Below are 19,728 nucleotides of genomic sequence, written 5' to 3' on the forward strand. Positions count from 1 at the left end.
TCATTGCTACCTATATGCAGTAGTACAGGAATGCACAATACACTAGAAGAGAACCACAAGACTGAACATGGGAAGGTAAACAGCAGTTAGACTGAGGGACTGCCAGACAGAAAGGGGTTCACTCTACAGCTTACTTACTGAGTACTGTGATCTGGAATGACCCAGGTGTCATGCAGTGAAATAGTTCAGTGTATGGAACAGAGTTGATCAAACATTTCACATGTCATAATTGAACCTGCCATTCTTTTTTTTTTTTTTTTTAACATTTTATTTAGTATTTTCATTTTAAGGGAAAGCAAATTGACAACAAGCTGCCAAGGAAATAAAACAAAACAAGCACAAAACAAACAGACAAAAACATTGGGGCTCCTCTGTTGATAATCTTATATTTAATGTCCAGTGTCTTTACTTGTTAATGTGCAGCGTACTCTGTTGTTTTGATAAAAGCAGCCCATTTCTCCCATTTCCTGGGAAAGGTTGCTCCTCTCGAATTGAGAGAGAAAGTCACCTTTACATTAAACACATTTCCTTCACTCTGTCCATCCATTGGCTAAGGCTTGGAGACTCAGTTTTATACCAGCACTTTGTTGTAGCTTTTTTACAAGCCATCAACAGTATTTTACAAAGATACCAGTCTTTTTTAACAATCCCATTCTCGTTTAAGACACAAAAATAGAGGACCATCACATTGTTAGGAATTGTGTATCCCCAAATCTTTCCTGCAGTCATCATACATTACCCCAAAAAGTTTGAATTTTTCGGCATAGCCAATATGGGAATGGTCTGCGTTCATGTATCCGCACTGCCTCCAGCACTGTTCTTGTGACTGAGAGAATTTGCTTTTTATAAGGGGTGTAATGAAAAAACAAATCAGATTTTTCCAGCCAAATATTCACCACTTAAATGAGAATGAATGCTGTGCCAACCACATAGAATGCCAGTCCTCCTCTGATATTTCTGTTTAGTTCTTTCTCCCATTTTGCTTTAATGTATCCTATGTTATTCCCATTCTGTTTCTGAAAACCTTGACAAATTTTAGAAGAACCTGCCATTCTAAAACAGTGTTAATCTGCTGGCTTAACTGCCTTCAACTGGTCCAATACTTAGGTTGGCCTGACTCTCAGACATGCCTTGAAGAGGCATTTGAGATCAAATCACTCAGACCACATTCACCGGGCTGCATGAGACCACATTCTTTTAGTAGTGGTAAGCACACATGTCCTTCAAGGTGAACACACCAGCTGTTTCACTAACCATTGAACTCCCTGCCAACAATACATTTTACGAAACCAGTAAACAGTTACCTATATAGGTTACTTACTTTTCGCCCTTGAAGAATATCCCCAGACTCCCTTAAAGTGTGACTCAATTGTGTGTGTTCTGGAGAAACTTTATAAACTTTGTGAAATGCTGTCTACAACAAATGTGTAACTATAAGGACGTTCTTGTTAATTTGGCAAATGGTAAACATGAAGATATTTCTTTCTTTGTGTAAAATTCATTGTCCCCATTTGTTGCAGTTATGTACTTGTGATGTTTGATGTTTTTGCCTATAAAGTAGAGCAGGGAAGTGAGATAAAATCTCAAGTGAACTTATGGACGTAAAGCTGGATGAATGTTGACACCAAAAGTGAACGTCTATTTCTGGGGCTGATTCTGTGCATGTGCACAGTGCTATGGTTGAACAGGAAAGGGACAAACATACAGCACCAGAAAGTTGTAATAGCACTGTTGAATAAAAAATGCAACACAACTAGAGGAATTGTAGAAGTGAACAACTTAACAACCGCTGTCATGTTTCCGGGTGTGTGTATTTCCCATCAGATCCGAGCTCTTGATAAGATGACGTTGGAGAGAGTGTCAGCGGAGAGGACTGAGTGTCTGCAGAGGATCGAGCAGCGGACCCTGCAGGAGAGACTGGAGGCAGAGAAGAGACAGGTAACACTAACTGGTACAGAAACACACACGGGCTCTGCAGTTGATGAGAGATGTCACCACTGAGGTGTTGGTACCGACCCATTTACCTGATTTTTACAGTGGTGTGGAAAAATTGTGTTTTTTATCACAATGAGTAAGACACGTCAAAATTTACAAAACGTAGAGAAAGGAGCCACTTCTGTCAGCAATTGCTCCTTTAAATAAATGTGCCATAAAGTCATAGAAACTGTTGTGTGTGTTTGAATGTGCCCTTTAAGCAGGCGTCCCTGGTCAGTGAGCTGAAGAGCTGGTGTCTGTCCAAGCTGCAGAACATGGAGTTTCGCTTTGCAGGAGACCCCAGCAGCACCAAGCTGCAACGCTCCTCCTCTGTCGCTGAGGGCCTGGATGAAGCTGATGGAGCCAGCCTCACTGCACCACCTAGTGGCCAGGGAGATAGCTCCCAGTGCCTGGAGCTCCAAAGCAGCCTTGCCCTCCTGGACTCAGGCCGGGGGGAGCCCAGTGTGGTAGAGGGGGGCTCAGCAAACCATTACTTTGTGGTTCATGTGGAAAGCTCTCCAGGTATTTCACCATATTTAATATATGATTTAGTAGTTTATAGTGTCATGTCTTCCCACTAATGGGAAATAGGTCTAGTATTCATGGAAAGATGAAAAACACACAAGGATGTTCTTCATCATGAGGTCTTTAGGATAGGAGCACAGCTGTATGTTTAGATCAACTGTGATGGCACGTCACACATTATCAGTGAATTAAGCAATCGATAATCAACATGTGACCAGTCATAGTCATTCATTGACTAGGAGTAGACACACCAGACTGTATGCTGGGTTATATTAATAGATGCATTGTTTATAGAAGCCACATATTAACATCTCAGTCCCCACCACCCACAGAAACCCGCAGGTTGCAGCTACCAACCACCACAGTGGCACAACTGAACACCTGGAAGCAAGGCATTCTCTCTTCTGTTTGCCTCCATACAGAAAACCCTTTTGTTACTGAAAATGTCTAACTCAGGTTCATTCATTAAAATAGAGGCCTTGTTTCACCTCACCTCATGCCTGTTCTGCACCTTTACATAAAACATTGTCAAAGTAGACCAAAAGAAGGACTTTGACGAACACGTCATGTTGTGTGCCTGCATTAATGTAAACAAGTCAATTGAAATTTTTTTTTTTTTAAGCTCTGCAGACAAATGTTGGAAAATGACGTGGCAAATATCTTGGTAAACAACTTTTACAAGTTATATATTTTTTAAAAGCAGTTTGTGAGTTCATGGCCTTGTTTAACTTTGGCCTGGTCTTTACAGATCACTATATTTTAGTGTGTCCTGATACAGGAGTAAACTGCTCTGCACCACTGCTCTGTTTCTTTCTCAAGCAGAAAAACAAAGCTTGAAGCTAAACCCTGAGGTCATTTATTTCTTTTTGAAGAGGATTTAGACTGCGGCTGTAGGTGTATGTGATTAACAGTGCATTATTTTAGATGCACTGTTTCTCTATTATGACCCTTGGAAAGAATAATATTGCTGCGAACAGTGAAATTTGGGCTCAGTCTGCCTGTGGTATGCCATTAATGATTCAGACTTAATTAGCAGGCTGTCTAATTAAAACTGTGTATGTGTGATAACTGAATTTCTTTTGATCATGTACCAGATGGTGATAAGGCTCAGGATGCAGAAGTCAACTCTTCTGCAGCAAAGAGCCTACTGTCATCAGTCCAGGTGGTTCGGCCGAAGGAGCGCTCAGTGATCTGTGCTGACACCCAGAGCAAGACCAAGGATCTGCAGGAAGTGGACGTGTTGGCAGTCAGGGCAAGCGGGCACAGGAGTTACAGAGCCAGCAGTCTGTCTCCATCCACAGAGCGCCATTGCAGCAGCAGGACTGAAGCTGGCCTCAGAGACAGGGAGCGAGGGCGGGACAGAGGGAAGCACCGCAAGAAACATTCCCAGGGCATGACTAAGTCCAGAGGGGCCTCAGGGGTCAGGACTCTGGAGGTGTTTGGCGAGCAGCCCAGTGAACCATCGTTTGCTCAAGAGAGGGACAACATGCACGCTCTGGAGGTGACTCAGTACTTCTTTGAGGCTGTGTCAACGCAGATGGAGCGCTGGTATGAGAGGAAGGTGCAGGAGGCTCGCTGGCAGGCCAATCAGAGGGCTCAGGCCGACCGAGCTGCTCTGGTAGAGAGGATCACTTACCTGGAGGACGAACTGCACATGCTGAGGACCAGCAGACATGACGACTGCTAACACACAGCTCATATGTCACCATCAGACTGTAAGATCTGATTTGACCCTCTTTAACAGCCATGGACAACAACTGCTACCACAGTAGAGAAGTAAAGGCATTATTTTCATTGTTGGATTCACTGTATCTCTATGTATGTTTTCACATATCAAATCCCCGTTGGCTGTCATGGTAGCACTGGACTGATAGTCGTGTAGTAATAAGGGCAGCTCTCGTGCACTGTTGTAAATAAACCAGTAGATATTAAGCTAGGTATCAGATTGATCTACTGTGCCAATTATAGGAGAGAGGCACAACATTAATCACATCAACAAACACTATGTGCAGTGTGTACACACACGTCCATTTATAATAAGCCCTACCATGCTCTAAACACTGATTTGTGTGAAGATAGAATATTGCAACTGTCTTTCTCTAATGGTCCCATATTGTGAAAGTTGTGATTATAAACCACTCAGCCCACATTCATGAACTCTGCCTTCGCAAGCCGTCTGGACTTACATTTACATTTAGCAGACACTTTTGTCCAAAGCAACTTACAATAAGTTTGGGGGAAATTATTGAACAATAAAGCATGTTCATTCTTCTTTTAGACATCCAAAATAAAAATATGAACTTGAAAAAGAGCGCAACATGGGACCTTTGCCAGCAGGCATAAGTGAGGTGCACATTGGTGTCATTGGATCACAGTGAAGCTGTGTGGATGGAGGGAATAAAAGTGTAATAAGCTTTTAGTTGATGTTTGCATGCTGAAATCAGCCCTGTGACTGAGGAGCAACCTACTGCTTATTTTTGAGAATGTAACTAAACTGATGCAGCATGTAGCCCTACTGAAGGTTAGTTTTTGTTGCGGTTGATTTTGCCGCATGGTGTCATTTGTTTGATGGCTTGACCATGCCCATAAAATCATTTCAGACTTTCTTGGTGAATAACTATAGTTAGTGTATGAAAAAGTGATCAACTAAAAAAGCATTGAAACAAAGGAATTTAAAAAATATATTTTATTATATTTCTTTATTTTGGCTAAACATCATGAACAAATAATTGTATTTGAAAATGAAATTGCAGAGATGTTTTGAATTCTTATTTACTTTTTGGTATCCCATTCACTCACTTCAGATTCCATATCACGATCATTGTATTTTAAAAATGTGTAAGCAAAGTTACCATTTTTCTCCCTTTCTTTCAGTTAATATTAATACTATTACTATACTACTATTACTATAATACTAATCATTTTAAAAAATACCAAAAACATTATTTTCACTGCAAAAAGGGACGACTTAAGTAGATAATTCAAGTGTTTCACTTTTAAAGTGTATGCTGCCATCCATATCCTGTCTCTTCAGGCACTCAGTGGTGCAGCTTGCAGTGGATAGTAGCTGTATCTTAGGTCAGTGTTTCAGTTATTTTATGAATGGCATTAAGTGTTTACAATCCACTGGAGTGGGCAGTAAGAGTGGATGCAAAACACTGAGACTTTGTTAATTGTATGTTTCTGTCCATTCTTCATATTTGTAAGTAAACCTGCCAAGCAACACTACTACAGTCGACATTAGAGCAGCATTAAATAATTAAAATATTTTTTTATATTTAAACATTTAAATAATTTCCCCCTGGGATTATTAAAGTATTTCTGATTCTGATTCTGATTAATGAAATGACGTTTAAAAAAAGTATTTTTATGAATTGTTTTGGTATGTTTTTTGCTTGTTTGTTTTTTCTTATTGGGTGGTAGTTTCTCCATTGTGATGATTTGATTAGGTCCATTTTACATAATTGTTAATGTTTTACAGACCAAACACTTGATGGAGGCACCAGTCAGCAGATAAATCAGGAATGAAATGAATCATTGGTTGCAGCCCTGGTTGACACCAGATCCTGAACTGTCTTTAATCCTGTGTTTCTGTATGCCAAGTGCCCTGCCAATCTTGCCTACCTGTAAAGGACAGCGTTGATGAATCCTGTCAGAATATGAAGAAAGCTCAGAGTTGTGTTGCAGTATTACCTTGATGTTTGATGTTGTGATTGTCTGCTCATAGATGTTTATTAGTTCAACGTGGATATGAATAATGCAATCTGTATCATTATGCCAGAAAACATATTTTGTATTTTTAAAAAATCTCAGTCAACATCTGTCTGTAGTTCCATTAATTCTTCTTTAATATATACAATACATGTAATATACAGGGCAAGTTTAGCAGATGGGCTCCATTTGCCTCACATGTTAATCAGTGTCCAAGATCATGGAAAAAACATCTCCATCACTACCTTCAGGTCAACTCCATCAAACCATTGTTGAAAAGATGTTTAGCCAGAGATGAGTTTTAGTACAGTCTGTATTATCCACTCCCTGATCAGGAGACCCGGACAGCCTTCATATAGTCTCAACCAATCACATGGTCCGTAGTCCACGCCAGCTCACAGCATTTAACTCCTGGCCAATGCCAGAGTCTTCTGAAGCTCCTCTAGATGGTTGTTAGCTTGTGTGACCATCATACGGATGACATCCTAAAATAACAATGAGAGGGGAAGAAATCAGTAATCTACAGAGCAGAGGATGCTCGGTAACACATGATTATTTTATCTATTCCATCACAAAAGTCCATTACATATCATTGTCTTGATTAGTGATGAGATGTAGTTTAAAGCTTCAGAAAAAGATGGCAAGTAGACCGTAATTCAAGATATTTTTGCTAAAACTACCAAGGTCAATAATCAAACAACTCATTGACTGTGATAACAATATTTATCAGAACGATGACAATGCCAGACATTTTCAGAATGTAGCAGCAATCAAGGTGATCGGCCTTCCTTTTTAGAGACTTTCCAGACATGAAAGTAAACTATATCATCACCGACACGACTAGGGAAGCTTTTCTGTTTTCTCAAATTTTCTCCAAAACATCTACAGCAAAGTTTGATTGAACACTTTTAGATACTCTGAACAACATCTTCCTGAATATGTCACCAGGTTTTCACTTGTACAAACAGACTTGGCTGGGCACTTTTAGGGGACCAGGCTCTGTTATGGGAAAGTAACACATTCCTACCTGATCTGTGGCGCCCTTATTTCTCTTGAACTCATCTCTTGCCCAGTCTCTAAGGTACTTCTTGTCTGCCTCGTCGGGTACCTGCCGTATGGTCCTCAGCATGTTTCTGTAAATCCCCAAAATCTTCTGCCTCTGTAAAAACTGACAAGCAACCACCAGTTTAGACTCACCAGGACAAATGAAAGCTAATTTTTCTTATGAATGATCTAAAAGTAGGATTGAGGACAATGAGTGATATAAGTGATATAATTCACGTCCGCCATCATTATCGGTGTGTACGTTCCTCCTTCAGCTGATGCAGCGCTGGCCTGTGACGTCATCCACTCCGCTATTGCCCAGATACAGATGCAGCATCCTAACGCATTTATTGTCATCACTGGGGATTTTAATCACGTCTCACTGGACAAAACCCTTCCAACATTTCACCAGTATGTTGACTGCCCCACCAGAGACTGTAACACACTGGATCTGTTGTATGCAAATGCTAAGGATGCATACAGTCCCACAGCCCTCCCCCCTCTTGGAAGATCTGACCACAACCTGGTCCTGCTAACCCCTAAGTATATCCCCCTTGTTCAGCGGCAGCCTGTCCACACTAGGAGCGTGAGGAGGTGGACTCAGGAGGCCGCTGACGCACTACAGGACTGCTTTGAGTCGACAGACTGGGATGCACTTGGGATGCACCTCCTCCTCCTCCACCTTCACCTCCTCCTCCACCTCCTCGTCCTCCACTGAAGACACCAGCAGCCTCCCCCGCATGACTGTGACTGCAGGCCACGTTAGGAGACAGCTGGAGAGACTCCACCAGCAGAAGGCTGCAGGCCCTGACGGTATCAGCCCCAGAATCCTGAAGACATGTGCCAGCCAGCTGTCTCCTGTCCTACAACACCTCTACAACCTGAGCCTTGGTCAGGAGAGAATACCAGTGCTTTGGAAGACTTCCTGCCTGGTTCCTGTTCCAAAGAAGTCGACACCATCAGACCTCAATGACTATCGACCAGTGGCCCTCACATCTTACGTCATGAAGATGCTGGAGAGACTGGTTTTGGCCAACCTGAGGCCGCAGGTGAGAGCCCTGCTAGACCCTCTGCAATTTGCTTACCAGCCCCACTTGGGAGTTGATGACGCTGTCATCTACCTGCTGCAACGAGCCCATTCGCACCTGGATGGTGGAGGAGGCACTGTGAGAATCACATTCTTTGATTTCTCTAGTGCTTTTAACACCATTCAGCCACTGCTACTGGGGGAGAAGCTGCAGGTGATGGGTGTAGACGACACAATAATCTCCTGGATTACTGACTACCTGACAGGCAGGCCACAGTTCGTCAGTATGGGCAGTGTTCTGTCTGATGCGGTGGTTAGTGATACAGGAGCTCCACAGGGGACTGTACTGTCTCCTTTCCTGTTCACCTTATACACCACTGACTTTCAGTACAACACCGGGTCGTGTCACCTGCAAAAGTATTCTGACGACTCGGCTGTTGTTGGGTGTATAAGTGAGGGACAGGAGGAGGAGTACAGGGCACTGGTAGACAACTTTGTGGAGTGGACTGGACAGAATCACCTGCGGCTGAACATCAGCAAGACCAGAGAGATGGTGATAGATTTCAGGAAGAAGAGGAAGACGGCTTTCCAACCTCTGTGCATTCTGGGAAAGGATGTGGAGGTGGTCGAGGATTACAAGTACCTGGGTGTTACCATCAACCACAGACTGGACTGGAGATCTAACACTAAAGCTGTTTACAAGAAGGGGATGAGCAGACTTTACTTCCTGAGGAAGCTGAGATCCTTCAACGTGTGCAGCAAGATGTTGGAGATCTTTTATCAGTCTGTGGTGGCCAGTGTACTTTTCTTTGCTGTGGTTTGTTGGGGAAGCAGCATCGGAGCCAGCGACACCAACAGACTCAACAAACTGATCAGGAAGGCTGGCTCTGTGATTGGCTGCAAACAGGACACTCTGGAGGCTGTGGTGGAGAGGAGGACAGTGAAAAAACTGTTATCCGTCATGGATAATCCTCTCCACCCTCTCCAACTCACACTGGTCAGACAGCGGAGCACCTTCTCCGGAAGACTGCTTCAGCTTCGCTGTCGTAGCAATAGATACAGGAAATCTTTCCTGCCACAATCCATCACTTTATATAATAACTCTCTCACCTCTGCCTGACAGAGAACTCTGGTCTCTCTACTGTTTTGTTGTATATATTATTATTGTTATAGTATATTTTGCATATTTTGTTTTGTTGTATATATTATTATTGTTTATTGTTTATAGCACACTGTGCACTGTATATATACACTATGTATATATTGGATTCTATTTATGTTATGTACAAAGTGTTTTCTTTGCGGACCCACTACAGCAAGCTCAATTTGCGGCAGCGGCACCCAGCTGCGGCATCTCTGGTGGCACCCCCAGATGCCGCAGCTAGGTGCCTCTAGCAGTCTCGGCAGAGAGGAGCCAAAAACAACGTCTGTAACGTTCTCTGATGATTATAAACGTTAACTTCTCCTCATATGTTCTGTATACAGGTCCGCACCAAACCATTTTATAATGTTTTCATGAGTGTTTACAGCTGCTAATGTAACGCTGTTACTGTGATGATACATGACAGTTAAATATTTAATCTGTGTCTATAATAACCAGATCCTGACATGTAAATGTGACGTCTGTCTCCCATACTGTCAACCTGTTTCATTAAATTTAAGTTTAAATATGGACAACTGACGTCATAATATATTAATCAGAATCAGAAATACTTTATTGATGCCCGACGGGAAATTGCAGCGTAGATGCTCCCATTCAAAGTCAAGAATATGCAGAAAAATAGTACTACTACTACTAATAATAATAATAATGAAAACTATATATGGTGCATATTTATAATAGTAGCCTGCTGCTACTTTACCTTTTTTGTTTTTACCATGAAATGTTATTGTATACATTATCATATGTTATAATGTTCTGTCATGGAGTATATCTCTTCACTGCTGAAAAAAAGAAAGCAGGCTCACTGCTGCTGCAGTTCCTGATCTTGATTTGCAGACTTTGTTAATTTTTTGTCTCCATGATTGTTATTATTAGTACTTAGATCATAAAAAATCACTGTATTTATAAAAACGACGTTGGTGTTTTTTATTCACACATCTGTTACATTTACATGTCAGGATGTGGTTATTATGGAAGGATTCAATATTTAACTGTCATGTACAGGGTGTAAAATTAGATTTTTGACCAATGGCAGGTTGGGAAATTTTACCGGCCAAAATGTGTTTTGACCGGCCACTGAAGTGTTCACAATCACGACCAGATTTCCTGTAGGAAACTGAACAGCATAGAGATAACTGTTAATTGCCCACCTGAGTGAATATCCGCCGAATATCCAACCTGAAACTAACTTCACCCCGTTTCGATGGGACGCCTGTTGCAGCCTTTGAATAGGATGACAAGGATTTCAGTCACTCAACTTAAACCCTGATTTGTAGAAATTATACAAATAGCAGTGATGACAATAATAATCGATTTCAAGACAACTTAGGGTGTAGTGGTTTTACTGTGTGCAACTTAAATTCGCCATTCGCCCGTGATATTAAACGAAAAAAAATAATGTCTCTTTAATTTTTTTTTTTTTTTTTTTGCGGCAGCGCTGAATATCCCGCAGCAGAATGCATGTAGGGGAAACACTGACACATCAGAGAACCCTCCGCAACAATTGCAGGCTCTTTGGTAGAGCTCTGCTTTGAATGAAGTTCCGTTGTGACTGTTATGATTGGATGTTATTACATGTTTGACCGCTAGACGGCAATACTGGTTTGTGGTCAACTGACCGTACCATATAGCAGGGTAGAGCAAGGCTGCAGATGGAGCCACATGTATGTTGTTGAGAACGTGAGACATTAAACTAAGTTACTTGCTAACAACACGGCCTCATCCTTCGAACACGAACATGACAGTGACAAATACATTGACTTCTTGCGGAGCGACATCATGAATAAATGAAGACATGAATCAGAGGCATACAAAACGTTGACAGCGGTGGCCGGTCATTATGTTTACCGACCCAACCCGACCCGTGCCTTGCGCAACTTGATACATTTTCAAATGTTGAATGACGGTGGACAGCGAGGGACAAATCTGAAACGCAATCAGTAGATCTGCTGTAGCTGTAAACTGTCTGTTTTACTTTTTGGCATTTATGTTGAAAGTTATATAGCAAAGTCGGCAAATATAAGCAGCCTGCCAATGGCGTGTGTCCTATTTATTTTATTCGCCCAAACATATTTTTACACGCATTTGGCGAGTGGCGGGTGCCAATTTTAAACCATGGTCATGTATCATCACAGTAACAGCGTTACATACATTAGCAACTGTAAACACTCATGAAAACATTATAGAATGGTTTGGTGCGGTCCTGTATACAGAACATATAAGGAGTAGTTAACGTTTATAATCATCAGACTTTACAGACGTTACAGACGTTGTTTTTGGTTCCTCTCTGTTATCCGAATGTGTAAATGAGGCATAAACTTATAGCACTTTGTAGAAGGCGCTTTATAAAGCTCGCTCCATTGATTTAGTTCACGGGGCGGAGCTGCCTCCTCCAACATGGCCGGCGACGTCGACGTGCGGTCCAACGCTGAATGAGGCGTCTATGTATATGACTATGCTGGATGCGGTCCGAGAGCGGAGTCTGTACGGGAAGCAGCCTCACGCTGGAGGCAGCCAGACCCTCTTGTCTCGCCTAAACATCGGCATATAAGCAGTGACATCTCCCCCCAACAGCTGCATCTGCCGCGACATCCCTCCTGGCACTCCTAGATGCCACGACAGATGTCACGGGTAGCGGCACAAGCAGTGGCACCTCCACCAAACAGCAGCATCTGCCGCGACATCTCGCCCAAACAGCGGCATTTGCCGCGACATCCCTGCTGGCACTCCTGGATGCCACGGCAGATGTCACGGGTAGCGGCACAAGTACTGGCACCTCCCGGCAAACAGTGGCACAAGCACTGGCACCTCCCGGCACGCAGTGGCACCTCCCGGCATGCAGTGGCACCTCCTGGCATGCAGTGGCACACGCAGTGGCACCTCCCGGCACGCAGTGGCACCTGCCGCGACTGCTAGCGGCACCTAGCTGCGGCATCTGGGGGTGCCACCAGAGATGCCGCAGTTGGGTGCCGCTAGCAGTCGCGGCAGGCCTTGCTGCACAAAATAATTTCCCAGTCTGGGATCATTAAAGCAATTCTATCTATCTAATTCTATCTATATCATGGCTGCAAGAGGGCCCGACTGCTAGGACAATAGTACCTTTCCCTGCACCCACTGACTGCATGCTGTGTGAAATTTGGGTTTCAATACCATCAACTCCATCTCCAGCCCGACTGTAGATGATACTCTGGGTAACGACAGCTTTACACCTGCCTTGTTCCTGTCAGCAGAGCGGAATACTTGAGTTCTGGTGTGCCAGCTCGTTATTCCAGCTCCGTAATGTTTTGCAAATTAAACACGTTTTAACATCTGTAAAAGCGAATACTCTAAAGGTATACGTTAAATTCCTGTTTTGACATTAGCTGAAGCATAGGTCTTCACTGAGCTGTACATACATTTAACGATAGGACTAACGTTAGAAAAGTCTGGCTCGCAGTGTCGCTGGACTTGTCACCGACACACAGTGGCCCTTCCACTGTTCAACTACATTATGTGTAGCGTTCTTTACCTGTTTTAAAGAAAGCGCCGCATGCGGTAACCTTGAAACTGCCATATGTAACGGCTCTGCTACAGCTCCGATATGACACAAGCAGCCAGTAGCTTGTCAGAAGCGGATGTTGTGATGACATTGATGGTGATAGATTCAGTGTACGTCTCCCTCTAGTGGAGCGGAGGGGAACAGCACGCCGAAACAGCCTGACCGGACTGGAGCTCAACATTTGACAAGAGCCCTTTTCACACAGAGACACCGGATTACCCCGGCAGCGGTAGTTCGCCAATTTCTGCACGTGTTTGTTCACTCAGAGCCAACCAGCGCCGGCGTAAAGCCGCAGTGGGTCATTCACACAGCTAGCCTGTGTTACCAAAAGAGGCGTGACGTTACACGTCATGATGACGTCTGGATGTTTTCATGGTGTTTCCCCGGTGTCCTCCTGTTAATCTAAGAATACTGCTGACTGTTTATAATCATATCCATATGGATGCTGTTATAATGTGTTGAGTGAGATCCTGACCCACCAAACATCCTTGAAAGTGACAAAGTTAAGTTTTTTCACTCTAAATTATATAATGACATATTCACCATCAGTAAAGTGGACGCTGTCTGACACTCTCACACAGGGAGGCTGTTTTCTGGGGAAAGGTTCACTGAAGTCTTCATCGGGAGGGCTGACCGTCACCATGACAACAGTAACTACATCAACACACGGTGAGTTAAAGTTCTTTGCCGGGGACAGACGCTGTTTTTCGGGCAGAAATGTGAAGAAGAGTCTGTAGGACAGACAGAAGGACAGACAGCAGGACAGAAACTCCTCCATGTGTAACTGCGTTTTTTTCTCCTCATGTAAGTTGACAAAGACACTACCAGTTAGACACAGTGGAACTCTCCCACACAGGTCAATGTGGAGAATCAGTGCATGATTCCCACACTCAAAAGGCAGTGTGAATGGGGCTACATACAGCACAGCTGTCTTCTATTCGAACCTTTTATATTTCTGTGCTGAAAAGATGGCTCTTGCACAAAACAGGACTGTTTATGTAGTAGAAAGGTATAAGAAAATAATTTAACTGGTGCTACATGAAACCTAAACTACCAGAACGGACTGTGCTGCAGCAGACCAATAAAGACACTCTGATGGGTGACGTACTGCGAGCTGGGTGGTGCAATGTATTATTCACCCATTAAAAAACAGTGGGTCCTATCTTACAACTCGCATAAAACAGCACAGAGTGCAACAGACCTTTGCTTTGAATGAACTGAGAATGCTGACTGCAGTTTTAATAAGCTAAGACCCCGTTGCTGCTTGACAATCATGAACTTGAACTATTTGACCCTTCCCACCGAAACTTCATGATAACAGACGCATTCCAGCGACAGAATGGGTGACTTGCCTGACGTACAGGTTATAGGTAGGTAGGTATTTTTTTTTATATATCTTAGGTTAGCATGTTGTTGTAACACTGTTGTTTCTTCACAAGTTGTTGATAAGAGTTAATTAAAACAATTTTTATGTTTAAAACTGAAATTCTGGCCATGTCTTACAAATTTACCCTTTAATAGGTCAGAGACTTTCTTGCAAAGTCAAATCAAAATGTCTGCTGAAATGAAAAGATGAGCATGAGCACAGACAGAGCAACCTTGTAAACGGTTTATTGTCAGAATCATTCATTTCTTAGTTTAACACATGGATGCAATGAAGAAACAACCTCATAAATATGACCGCCTGCATACATGAGTCCACGTAACAAAACACAGAGGTGATAATACACATTTCAATGCACATATCAATACCTACTTATAACGGTCTCAGTTCAGAGCTCTGATTTAGCAGTATGGATATAAGATGAACACAGCAGATATGTGTCTTTAAACCACTAAAATGGGTTTTACTGGGGCATTTATCAAATCTGCAGTCCCTGTGCTTCAAAGTGCATGAGAGCTGAATTTCTAAAAATCCGGACAGAGCTGTGAGCGAGCTTCTGAACAATCACCCCGACAGCTCCATCAGGTGTGAAGTCAGATGCAATACTGTTTTTCTCTCCAAGGCACATTATGAAGTTCTTCTGAATGTCAGTCATGACCACACTAACATGCTACTGTTAGGTCACAACGTCAGGAAGGGTTCTGTCACAACACGATCCAACAACTTAGCTCTGTCAGCTCTGAGCATCTGTTGTTGTGTTCACATTGAAGATAAATGATTTGATGAGCTTGGTAACACTGACTAAAACATCCACACAAACATGATTTCAGGGCTATTGTACAACAGGGACAGAGGTATTTACTGACTCTTCACTGAGGTGTTTCACACGCAAGGAAATCACATTTGTTTCTATCATTTCATCTCAGACGTGCAATTTAAAGCAATTCCTGTTACATTACAAAAGAAACGGGGAATTCCTCTGATAACAAGGACACAACAGCAAAGGTTTCTATCAAACTCTACTAAAATCTACAGTAAAAATAACAAAATAAAGGCACATGTACAGCGGCAATCCGTCTTTTTTTTCTTAGTCCTTTTGTTGTGGCTGAGAGGCTAGCAGCAGAGCGGCATTGTGCAGTTGGTTGCTGCCCACTCCTCCCATCCTGTGAAAGATGGCTTCTCATTGGTCTACTGGTCGGCTGCCGTGACTAGCTCAAACCACTGTCTGAGTGCGTCGCTCAGGGTCTCCGGCAAGGCGTTGACATCTCGCAGGATGACGTAGAAGGGGAAGGGGAACTCTTCCATGTAGGAGCGGATCTCTGGCAGTTCGCCCGGCCCTTTGAATATGGGCACCTTGATGTCCAGTATGGAGTCCTGCAGCGCAGCACAGCACCATGGTTAACTTACACATTGTGTATAGATTTAGAGAATAATAAGGTCAAGTTTTTCTTCACTTACCCGCGAGTTGGGGTTGTCAAGCACCACGAAGATGATGAACACATTTGCACTGCGTGCCGTACGCACAGCAGCCATCACTCGCTCCTTCCCCTCCAGGAACAACCCCCTGCCATCAGACACGATGACCAGCAGCTGGGCTGTCTCTGTGGAGAGAGGTCAGAGGTCAGACAAACAGCGGAGGGTTACATCATGACATGTAGCTGGTTAACGCAGTTAAAATTGGGTTGTCTGCATGAGCCAAGTCTTCACCCAGCAGTGACATCATGGTGTACTGATGGAGTACACTTCCATTTCACTGTATTACAGTGAGATTTTAACCATTGGAGGTCAGTGAATGTAGTGGTTTCACACAAAAAAGTTCAGAATTCTGACTTTAAAATACAAATTTTGAGAAAAAAATAATTAGAATTCGTACTTAAACTCACAAAGCCAGAAGTCAAATACTGCTGAGATTTACTAGTTCCCTCCGATTTCAGCATTCAGTAAACAGTACTGGCCAGCTTGGCTTGCAGACAACCCAATGTGAGAGTGAGAGGCAACAAATGTAACTTTTGCTACCAAGAGTTTTGTAAACACAGTGTCCGTAAACTGCACAGCACACAATTACTGGTCTGTTGTTTTACTTAACTACACAGCTTGAAGCATTACCTGAGTTTATAGATCCAGGAATCTGCTGTCGTGCCGCCAGAAACATTTTTGTGGAGGTCTCCAAAAACTACAGACGAGAGTGTGAGAGAGACAGAGATAGATCTTTCATAGAAAGCCAAAAGGTAGATCGAGCATTATAACATTAAATTCAGATCAAGAAATAAGAAAAGGGAAACAAAATGTATAAAAAGAACACTTTTTAAATGCTACAAACTTTTCTCGTTTATTTTCTCTTCCCATACAGCAGACGTCTTAAATTAATCATAACTCAGTAAAGACTGTTAAAAAACTAAACTAAATGTATCATTTTCAATAGACGTCAGGAATAAAAAGGAGCAGTACAACACAATCCCCACCTGTGCTATTCTGGTCTTCTTCTGTTGGAACTGACAGAGTCTGAGGATCCGAGCCCCCGACTCATCGTTGAACTGCTGCTGGAAGGGGTGGAGCAGCTGCACCTGCTCGCCAAAACTGCACACAAGTAGGTGTTAAAGGTTCGCTTCACATCAAATACAAGTGTACGCAGTATGACACCACAAACTGTATATATCAGTGCATTTCATTTCCTACTTGTACTGTGTTTTTACTTTTGTTCTGAGGTCTCCATGTTTGTTATCTGGCTGCACTATCAGATCTTCTCTATCTTTACTGCATCCCACTGAACATGTGTGACCTTACCTGCACACAGACACCTGTCCCACCTCCAGCAGAGTGAGAGCGTTGATTATCACTGCCAGGGATTCAAAAGCCAGCTGCACCACACACACAAACACAGCAGTAGTTTATTTGGACACATTCAACCCTACTTTCTACTTAATGCAATCATTAGGATTAGCATGTCAGGTTACATAACCGGGCTCTCTGACCTGTTTGGAGTGGTTGTCCACCATGCTGGAGGAGTCGTCCATGGCCAGACAGATCTGGTACTCCCTCTTGCTGGGCTTGGTCCTCCTCAGCCAGATCTTGTCTTTCCTGAACTGACTGGCGATGTAGGGGATCACCTTCCTCATGTTCAGACGCTTCCCTGTGCGGTAATCACCTCTGTGGAACATCACACATTAGCAACATATAGATACCAACAGAACGCATGATATAGTGAGTGTGTTTCTGCTGACTTGAGTTTGGCGGCCTGCGTGGGCTCCAGGATGAGTCGGAGCTGCTCACACAGCTGCTGGGAGAGAGCTGAGGTCAGACTCTGGTACTGGTGCCACATGGAGGCTGCTGTACTCTCCTGGAACACATCAGTCAAGAGTTACAACCTGGACTTCACACAGTCTGAACGACATAGTAAGACTCTTGATATGGTTCAAGTTATGAAGACAACCATTTGAAATATTTAGAACGTTTATGATTTATCAAACTACTCTTGTGTATGGTGAGGTAACAGAAAGATTCTTTCAGAAAAGCATGCATAAGAATTTGAATCTGAAGACTACATGTGTACAAAATAACTGAGGTGAGAGACACTAGTCTTTTTCACATGGAGACTCCGCTTTATTATCAGCGGTGGTTCGCCAATTCAGCACTGTTGTTTGTTCACACCGAACCAAGCAGCTCGGCTGTAAAGATGCACCAGTGTGTCAATTCATACAGCGAGTACACATCAGATCTGCGCCTCTGGCGTTTCCATTCTCATACACATGCAGCAGTTATGGAGCAACACGATCACTCATTGAAGTTGTGTCCATCTGATGAATGGACGTCCAGTATTCTCTCTATTTCAGCTTTGTTTTTGTCTTTATCAAGTCCTGAGAGAAACATCTGCCTCTTGAGCTGCCAACTGCTCCACTATGCTCATCAGCTTTTCTTTTATTTCCCATTGAAGTTACTCATAAATTACTTATTTGCCTATTTTGGCAAGGGAGGGAGAGGTAAGGTCACTCAGTGTTGCCTGAAGCTGGTATGGTGCATATGGTTGAATGAGTGTGTGCAGGTGCAGCATCTTAAGTATAAAAGGGAGCAGAGGAGAATGCTTGACAGACAGAACATGTCACTTCACTTAGTTCAGTTTCACAGGCTCTTTGCCTTTTATGGTTGTAAATAGAAAATATGGCTCACTGTCCATTTTTTCCACATTGTAGCAATCCACATACAGGAAGGTAATGACAGGGAGGTGAAAGGACAGAGATAGAGATAGAGCCCTGCAAACTCCAAACAGCGGTTTCTACACACCTCACGCTCCCCACTGATTTTGAGTGATTATAGAATTTACCGATTAATATAGGTGGCCTTTAATAAAAATGCTCTGTTTGTTTAGTTTTAACATCTTGCACCCTCTCTGTTTTCGGGGATCAATTTACAAACTTTTTCTCTGAAACCAGCTGCCTACTTCTCCTTGAAACAATGAGGGGGCCAACACCTTGATTCTACTGGGCAGGTCGCTTTTACTGGGTGCGTGCGATGATGTTTTGTTTTATTCTCCATGTGGCTTCATGTGGGAGTGTTTCAGGAGAGGTGTGTCATGCCTGCCTGATATTGTTGAGTTGCTGATATTTCGTTTATTTCATCATTTCATCATGGAGATTGTGAAGAACACCAAATTCCTCGGTGTCCAACTGGTGAAGAACATAACCTGGTCCCTAAACACCGGCTCCACCGTGAAGAAAGCCCGGCAGCGTCTCCACTTCCTGAGAAGGCTGTGTCGCTGTTATGTATTTGTCTGATGCACTATTGCACCTCATGCAAAAAATTATAATAATAATCATACACTCACTTTACAAATATCTTTCCACTATACTTAGCAGTTACATGTAGCATTTGGTATTGTTGTTGTTGTTTGTTTGCACTGAAGCTTCTTGGGAAAGGTGATTTTACTGCACTGTGTACTGTGTATATGGCCGGAATGACAATAAACCCTCTTGAATTGAATCTTGAATGAATTTTTCCTTGATTTTTGTGATTCTACATTGGTTAAGTTGTTATGGCAACAGTGGATCGTAAAGACGCAGCAGCTGGTAGTTCCCCCAAATGATGCTACATTTTTGTTTTTATCACCACCAATCTTTCAGCCTTATTGCTAAAACAAATTCTGACCATTAGGACTGTAACGATACACCAAACTCACGATTTGTTTGTATCACGATTTTTGACCCACGGTTCGATACAAATTCCAATAACTTCTGTACATGATACTCGTCTGATAGTATCAGAGGCGCAGTATTGGCAAACTGAACCAGTGTGAATGGATGAGCCGACAGTGTTTAAACAGATGTTCCCAGATGTTGAACTTTGTGAAAGATTCAGAGGAAGATTTGCAC

At 42.9% G+C, this 19,728-nt stretch overlaps 3 protein-coding genes and 1 long non-coding RNA gene across 7 annotated transcripts in view; 2 read left to right on the top strand and 2 right to left on the bottom strand.

Annotated features, from left to right (window-relative positions):
* Nucleotides 1–6,316, top strand: part of ankrd6b (ankyrin repeat domain 6b) — a 188,744-nt gene extending 182,428 nt beyond the window's left edge. For 2 of the 3 annotated variants that reach the window (XM_030404994.1, XM_030404992.1), the window contains 3 exons: nt 1,825–1,938; nt 2,196–2,496; nt 3,594–6,316. In XM_030404994.1, coding sequence (XP_030260854.1) covers nt 1,825–1,938; nt 2,196–2,496; nt 3,594–4,186 — 1,008 coding nt within the window. In that variant the 3' untranslated portion in view covers nt 4,187–6,316. The remainder of the gene's footprint in view (nt 1–1,824; nt 1,939–2,195; nt 2,497–3,593) is intronic. The other variant, XM_030404995.1, reaches the window with a different exon arrangement.
* An 8-nt stretch (nt 6,317–6,324) lies between these two features.
* Nucleotides 6,325–13,107, bottom strand: lyrm2 (LYR motif containing 2). Of its 2 annotated transcripts, none has more exons than XM_030404996.1 (3): nt 12,952–13,107; nt 7,238–7,378; nt 6,325–6,695 (listed from the first exon to the last, which is right to left on the bottom strand). In XM_030404996.1, exons 1-3 carry the CDS (start codon nt 12,994–12,996, stop codon nt 6,615–6,617), a joined length of 267 nt encoding a protein of 88 aa, XP_030260856.1. In that variant the 5' UTR covers nt 12,997–13,107; the 3' UTR covers nt 6,325–6,614. The 2 variants fall into 2 exon arrangements, with proteins under 2 accessions (XP_030260856.1, XP_030260857.1); XM_030404997.1 differs by lacking the exon at nt 12,952–13,107 and adding an exon at nt 12,594–12,933.
* Nucleotides 13,108–13,659: 552 nt separating this feature from the next.
* On the top strand, nt 13,660–19,346 carry LOC115573912 (uncharacterized). Its single transcript, XR_003982377.1, has 3 exons — nt 13,660–13,785; nt 16,788–16,952; nt 18,994–19,346. It is a non-coding gene; the product is annotated as an uncharacterized LOC115573912 (long non-coding RNA).
* Nucleotides 14,577–19,728, bottom strand: part of mdn1 (midasin AAA ATPase 1) — a 91,947-nt gene continuing 86,795 nt past the window's right edge. Inside the window, exons 95-101 of the mRNA XM_030404990.1 lie at nt 17,587–17,702; nt 17,338–17,512; nt 17,150–17,223; nt 16,828–16,942; nt 16,472–16,538; nt 15,824–15,966; nt 14,577–15,739 (exon numbers count right to left, since the gene is read on the bottom strand). Of these exons, the coding sequence (XP_030260850.1) occupies nt 15,554–15,739; nt 15,824–15,966; nt 16,472–16,538; nt 16,828–16,942; nt 17,150–17,223; nt 17,338–17,512; nt 17,587–17,702 (876 nt within the window). The 3' untranslated portion in view covers nt 14,577–15,553. The remainder of the gene's footprint in view (nt 15,740–15,823; nt 15,967–16,471; nt 16,539–16,827; nt 16,943–17,149; nt 17,224–17,337; nt 17,513–17,586; nt 17,703–19,728) is intronic.

The sequence above is a fragment of the Sparus aurata genome, chromosome 22 (assembly GCF_900880675.1).
Source record: "Sparus aurata chromosome 22, fSpaAur1.1, whole genome shotgun sequence".
In the NCBI taxonomy this organism is placed as follows: Eukaryota; Metazoa; Chordata; class Actinopteri; order Spariformes; family Sparidae; genus Sparus; species Sparus aurata.

What these genes read in the sequence shown, in the direction of transcription:
- lyrm2 (XM_030404996.1), bottom strand. Translation starts at nt 12,996, where the DNA reads ATGGCAGTTTCAAGGTTACCGCATGCGGCGCTTTCTTTAAAACAG. An exon ending in CGGCGCTTTCTTTAAAACAG is followed by an intron (nt 7,379 to 12,951) that starts GTAAAGAACGCT and finishes GTTGCTTGTCAG; the next exon opens with TTTTTACAGAGGCAGAAGAT. An exon ending in ATAAGGGCGCCACAGATCAG is followed by an intron (nt 6,696 to 7,237) that starts GTAGGAATGTGT and finishes TTGTTATTTTAG; the next exon opens with GATGTCATCCGTATGATGGT.